At 39.1% G+C, this 7,194-nt stretch overlaps 2 protein-coding genes across 2 annotated transcripts in view; one reads left to right on the top strand and one right to left on the bottom strand.

The window, feature by feature from the left end:
* Positions 1-6,558, bottom strand: part of LOC122355252 (extracellular serine/threonine protein kinase FAM20C-like) — a 9,702-nt gene extending 3,144 nt beyond the window's left edge. Inside the window, exons 1-3 of the mRNA XM_043253329.1 lie at positions 5,298-6,558; positions 4,740-4,915; positions 3,547-3,625 (exon numbers count right to left, since the gene is read on the bottom strand). Coding sequence (XP_043109264.1) covers positions 3,547-3,625; positions 4,740-4,915; positions 5,298-5,815 — 773 coding nt within the window. The 5' untranslated portion in view covers positions 5,816-6,558. The remainder of the gene's footprint in view (positions 1-3,546; positions 3,626-4,739; positions 4,916-5,297) is intronic.
* thrab (thyroid hormone receptor alpha b) overlaps positions 1-7,194 on the top strand; it is a 628,197-nt gene that overhangs the window by 68,478 nt on the left and 552,525 nt on the right. The window lies entirely within an intron of this gene.

The following is a 7,194-nucleotide window of genomic DNA, read 5'->3' as shown; positions in this document are numbered from 1 at the left end:
ATATATATCACAAACAGATGCTCTAGATTAAACTATTAAAATGCTTGCTTCAATTTAGCATCAAGATTTCATTTTTTATTTTTTTCATGAGCGGTATATCTCTTCCTCCTTATAGCATCAGTGGTGAAATTCATACCTCTAGTATAAATTTTACATTAGCATCTCTCATCTGTCAAACAGCTAAGCGAGCAGCAATGGAATGACTCATCAGATTAGTTTAATCAATGACAGCATGTTTGTCCAAAAATCCCGTCTAGTGTGACCAGGGAGGAGCTAATTATGGATGAAGCATGTCAGTGTTTCTGAGGAAGCGGGGGGCGCAGTCAGCTACACGGTGTATCGACGATAATGGAGGTTTCATGAGTGAGAGATAACAGGCAAACGCTCATTTATTTGATTCATTTCATTCAATCTTTCTGACTCAAAGTCACACAGCCATTTTAGATGTTCTTCCAGTAGCTCAGCTGGTGGATGTGGACAACAGGGGAAAAAAAAAAATTAATAAATAAATAACAAAATAAATATACCATATAGACCTCATAAGCCGAGAACAAAACTACATAAGTAAAAAAAAAGTTGCTGAATAGTTAACTTTTTCATTTGTGGACAATCATTTATTTTGTGTTAGAACAGGGAAGAATTATACCTACTGTATAAATCTGAATAATTTTGCATAATGTGGGACATATGAAGCTTATAGTAACATTGATACATTGGTAACGCTTTACAATAAGGTTCATTAGTTAATAACATTCATAAACATGAACTCAAAATGAACAATACTTCTACAGCATGTATTAATTTTAGTTAATGTTAATTTTGGCATTTACTAACGCATTATTAACATCACAATCTGAATGAACAACTGTATTTTCATTAACTAACATTAATAAATGGTGTAATAAATGCAATGTTCACTGTTTGTTCGTGTTAGTTAATACATTAACTAACGTTAAAAAATTAAACCGTATTTTTAAGTGTTACCAATACATTTTAAGGATATTTCTGCTAACGGTTTTTACAAGAATCAATTTTGGTACTTGATTTCCAATGGAAAATCTCAAGCACAACTGCTCAAAGCCTGCTCTAGATGCACGCTTACCATGTGATATTTACAAAGAGATGTCAAACAACACAAGCAGATGAGAACAATTGTGTTGTTGTCCCTTTGCCTCTATGTCTCTGGACAGAGGAAGATCCATTTTGGAGCATTTCATGCCTCAGAGAGCAGCCTTTAAGACACGTCTGTTTGCTATTGAAATCTCCTTTATCTTTAAATAGTGCTTGAGCAATGATGCATTTAGAAGAGCTAGCCTCTCCTACATTGAGTTCTTGTATCTTTTCTTTATTAAACCTTGAGGAGCCCTACTGTGGAAGTTCTTAAAAACCTATCATCCCCTCTGATCTGTCCACCCACTAATCCACTCACGCACCCATTCATCACAGAGTTTCATTAATTCTGTTAAACAGCCTAAGTAATTCTGCGTAAGCAAATGCTTAAGCTGACAAACCACATAAGAATTCCAAACCAAATTACCTGAGAGCACTCAAAGTGCTTCTATTCTACCAAATGTTCATAGCGAATAATCTAACTCTCTAGCAAGTTTTTAGGAGCCTACAGTTACTCTGCCAAAAACACACACTACAAACGAATAGGTGTTTTTCCACCTGGTTTTCTTTATTCTGTAGATCAAAAATAAAGATGTTATAGGCATGGTTTTGGTATTGTAACTATGGTGAAGCCCACAATTTAAAAAAATCATCAGACGACCTCTTGTTTTTCACCTTCCCACTTCACCACTTCAAGGTGTTTTTCTTTTAGTTTTTGAGTTTGACAGCCCTGGTCACCTTTTGCTTTCATTGTGTGGAAAACATGCACTTTTGTGCTCAATGTATGAAAGAAAGCCATACAGGCTTGGAACGACTTGAAAGTAAGTGAATGACGATAGAATTGCCTTTTATTTCTCGGCTAATATGATTAAGAGAATTAAAGCTGATTAGGCAATTTCCTCAGGCTGTACAGTAATAAAGGGAGGTCTGAGTGTGGGGCATATTTGAGCACGCAGGCATGAATCAAACGAAAGAAACTTGTTCTGCTAAACCACACGTGTCGCAAGAACACGTCCTTGCCTGACTCCTCGGAGAAGGCATGGAAAGCACGTAGACAAATCAGTTTGTGAAAACAATATTTACAAAATGTAATTACAAGCAAAAGGAAAAGATAAGTAAAGACGTTTGAAGTCTCTGATTGTGTTAGCAACGCGCTAGCTGGCAAACATATGAGATCTTGTCCTCAAAAAAGGTCGGATAAGTTCTGGGTTTCAAACTATCAGTGAAAAAGGAGAAGGCAAGAGAAATGATGATCTCAAAAGCGAGATGGGGGTGAAGTGTTTAGCTTGTGGCTGGAAGAAATGAGTGCGTCTTTGTTGGTCTGTGCTAATTATAGCAGGAACAGGCTGGGCTCAGACCTCCTCTCTCTAATAACATTTATCAGCTTCTTGTCACCAAAGACCCATTGTTCTCATCTCTCCTTAAATACTCCCCAAGAACAAACCAAGAACATCTTTGAACCTCTGGGACACGTTCATGCACCTCATACGCTGCCTTCCTTAATTCTCAAAGCATTATCAGGATACAAAAAAACAACATACATTCATCTATATAAAATTCACGAGTATCGATCGATTCTTCGATTTCATGCTCACACACGGAAAAGCATCTCATAATAGAGTCTGTCAATGCTAAACCGTGTCTTTATGAATACAGGATGTCTGCAGTCTGAACACCAGCTTCATGGCCAATAAAGGCACTCAGCTGGCAGGACATACGGTCGACCGGCACATTAGTAATGATTCAGTCACCAAGGCCCACATCCTGTATACATTACTCTTTAACCGGTGCTATGAAAAACCATTGAGGATACAGAGTGAATCTCAATGATAGCAATGAGACCACTAAGACATTAAATACTAATCTGCCAGAAAAAGCATAAGCAGTGTCTGTGAAACCGATAGTTAAGGCGCATGCAGATGGAGGGGCTGCTGCTCTGAATCTGACAATGACACCAAAGATTTACTTGCTGCCATTTATAGATCTGGAAAATTACAGGGAGGCAACTATTATTTGCGCTGAGGGGTTGTCAAATCCATAAAAACAACCTCCCTCCCTTTGTAACCTACATTTCAAATGGGATATGATCCGTCCATTGTGGATCACTACGCCGACGACTATAAATCCTTTTTCAATAGCTCTGATCCGAGCATATTATCACACGATTATAATAACAGACGTACCCAAATAGAATTGAGCAGCTGAGCTAAAAGCACCACACAATGGTGTCCGTCAGAAGATTTAATAACAGGGTATAGACAACTATATAGAACAGGAGAAATTCACAAAAGACAATCAGACAAATTCTAAACCTGGAAGATAGAAGCAGTAACCAGTAAAGAAATCACTGATACCGAGACTATAGATGTTAAAAGGTTTTCAACACAGGGGAATTGAACAATAGCATCAACATTGTCTTATTACTGTATCACTTACTTCATGGGCTTGAAGAGCGCTTGGCCATAGTTCTGGAATGTCATGATGAGCTTCAGCTGCGTGCCTCCAGATTTCATCGCTGCGGACAGAAAAAGAGTTATGCTGAACTTATCAGGAAAATAACCTGAGCCTTTTAACAATGAACCATTTAAGATAAGACTCATTATGCAAGTAGCGGTAAAAATGTGAAAATACAATGTAGAAAATTATTTTTGCAGATGATTCTAGTCTCGCATTAGATTATAAACGGCAAAAAAACCAGCTAAAAACAAGAAGTGTATTTTGGACGTAAACACTGTACTTGTAGGGAAGCTGATAAGACCTTTTTTTTCTCTTCCGGAAAAAAAGTGTGTTGCAATGAATTTGCAGGCAATCACAAACAGATGAAGGAAAACAGGGAGACACTGCCTCGAGTCACTTAAGAGGCTTGCTGTGCCATACCAGTTTTTTTAAAGATTGCTATCACCGCAGATTAACATGCAACTTTCTTCTAGGGTTCTTAGAAACCCTAAACAGTATATTAAAAATTTTGAATAAATGTACAGTATATTGGTTGATATAAATCTAAATAAACCCAGAGGTGAACTGGTTCATGCTGAATAGGTTTATTTTGCGATTTGACTGGGTTTCCGTACATCATTTCACTAGTAAATAAGTATATAAAATTACATTGCATATCGATTTGATTCATTTTTATATTATCTGAGTAGACTGGAGGCCAAGGACACTGGTCATATACACAGTTCAGTGGTCATTATACAAAAATATTCTGACCACAGATTACAGCAACTGCCCAATCAGAATCAAGTATTCAGGAGAGCCATGCAATACGTTTAGATATTGACCTAGGGGCTTCACAACCAGCCCATCAAGCACAAGTCTACTTGACAATATGCATGCTTGGCAGGAGATACTTTTCCACAGCATGGCGTTTGATTAAGTCTAAATTGCACGCTCTTCTCATTCATTTACCCTGCTGGAATCCACTAGCAGTGAATCTCAGTCCGATTTTATTGATGCTTCCGCAGCCAGAGTGCAGGAAGAGTCTAGACATTATCTTGGAGAAACTTCATTCAACGAATCTATGTAAATCTGTTAGGAAGAGCAGCACTAAAAGATGATGCTACACCGCGTACAATCCTAAAATCACTTTCCAGTTTAACTCTATAGTGTAATCTTAAATATTGTCTTACCAACGCTGGTAATTCTCTGCGACACCAGATCCTTCAGCATTGCATCTATGACCGGGTTGTGCCTGGAGTAAAGCTCATACCGGTTGATCCCAATGTGGAAGCGGAGCCAATTTGGATAGGAGTCTGAGGACATCTCACCCGTAGGAGCATAATCCCCATCTTTACCTTCCCCATTCCTACGGAAAGACAATATGTGTGTTGTACCATTTTTCATAAGCCATTCCAGGGATTACTCATATGTTGTTTTGAATTACATGAGGTTTTTATTTGCATTTGCATTTATTTGCATTCTCAAGAACACACGCATGACGATAATAACAGTAAAATAGTAAATCGTTATTATTTGTTAATTACAAATATTATACCTTTAATATTATTGAATTCTTATTTATACTTTATTATTATTATTATTATTATTATTATTATCACGACCATCATCATTATTAGGAAATCAATATTACTTGGGTAAAACATGTCAAATGTATAAATATTACATAAGTTTTGCAGGTACTTAATGTGTGAGAGAAAGAAAAAAAAACCTTGAGATTCTCAACCTACCACTCTGGGTTCTCTGCAGCTTTAGGGTCAAATCTTATATCAGTGTTGACATTGAATAAAGTGTCTTCGTCGGTTAAAGAAGGCAACGGCCTGGTGTATAAAGGATGCTCAAACAGCGCGGAGAGCCTCGAACCCTTGACAGCTGCGTTCTTCAAGACAGAGTCCCGTGCCGTGTGCCTCTTCTCGTCACCTGTCAACTGCTCAAACCTTTTCAAAGCCTCGGATCTCTCCCCAACGATGATCTTCTCCAGCGAGTGAGACGACAGGTTTGAGTTCGGCTCGTTACTGAAGTCTTGAAGTATTCTGAGGGTGTGTTTATTAGGCCAGCCGGACTCTGATCCCGGCTTGGCTCGATGCTTAGCCCAGTTCTGCGGCTCTTCGCTGGGTGTGTGTGAGCACGAGCACGCGCTACTGCTCCGTCTCTCCAGCTTCGGTAACAAGTCTATCATAATGTGCATCGAGCAGGCTATGAGAAACACCATCAGAATCAAGACGCGGAATTTTCTGAAGAGGATCATCTTCAGGGTCTCCCGTTCGAGAAAAGACTTGTTTGGAACGGCAGGGATAAAAGTGAGCAAGCGCACTACATCGCCAACAGTACATAAAACACGGGCTCCCAAATTTGTGAGAAGAACACATGGAACGTTTTCGTTTTCATTTGCCAGCTTCGGGGCAGAAATGGGGATTTGTTTAGCAAAGCGCTCATCCACATCCACGCGAAACAATAATCCAGTTATTTACGTGCGCTCGCGATTAAATTCCTCCCGTGCGGTCAGACGCGGGAACAATCTCCGACACAACAACTCATAGTCTATTTTAACGTTTAATAGCCGCAGACGATGGCGAGGTGTAACGAAGTCGAGCCTCGTCAGATAAATGATCCACAAAAGTGCGTGTTCGCGGTGCCGCGGTCCATCTCGGCGTGCGGAGGAAACATCTGTCGCTATTCATACAACGCACGAGATCGCTTTCACAGCTGCACAAGTTCATTCGCTCTTCTTATCCGGTATAAATCGAGGCTGCTCAATCGTTGAAAGCGACGAGACGCATGGCAGCCCTGGCAGGTTTCGAGAAAGTGTGGCATCGCACCTCCTCCCGTCGACAAATGTGATCTTTGGAGAAAGTTTCAGCGTTTCTTGCTGAACATCCAGCTCGTGTGAAGGTGATGCTCGCCCGTTGACAGGCGCTTGAGGAAATACCTCTGTCGGATGTTCAGGGTGGGTGTGTTAAATATCATGATGCTGAAGCCCCTCGCACATAGAGGATTGGCTGAGCTTGAAAACAGCAGGACAGACAGCCCAGGCTCGCTTCTTCCTGTAGCGTCAAATTGTGCAAGAAGAGGGCGTCTGAACACACACTGCTACCCATTATTGTCTGAAATGACTTTTTAAGATGTACTTAACACGCACGCCCTAACCGCTCTCCAGCACCTATTTTAGTGCAAAGTGTCTGCGTTTCGCATGTCATAGAGCAGTTGGCAAAGAGTCTTACTGCAATACAAGATGAGGTAAAAATATAGTTAAAATTAATATAAAATTATATTTAAAAATGGTTAACATAGGCTAGTTTAAGAAAAAAAAATCGGTCAGTAAAGGGATATAGTTCACCTAAAAAAAAATTAAATTAAAAAACAATCCAAAACTCATATGACTGCACAAAAGTGAATGCCTAATTTGTGAGCAAATTATTCAGACGGGGGGCTTTGTGAAATGAATCACCTGATTTATTGATGTCAAGAATTTTTATATATATTTTTTGGAATCTAAAAGGGTTGTGTAACTTTAGAAGACTCTGAATATATTGCATAAGTGGTGTTAGCTTATGATCTGTTTACTGTCATTTTGTGTTTATTTAATTATTTTTTCAATTATTTTTATTTATTTTTTTTTTTTTAGTG

Source organism: Puntigrus tetrazona, chromosome 12 (assembly GCF_018831695.1).
Source record: "Puntigrus tetrazona isolate hp1 chromosome 12, ASM1883169v1, whole genome shotgun sequence".
NCBI lineage: Eukaryota > Metazoa > Chordata > Actinopteri > Cypriniformes > Cyprinidae > Puntigrus > Puntigrus tetrazona.
This window is presented reverse-complemented; position numbering and strand designations above follow the sequence as displayed.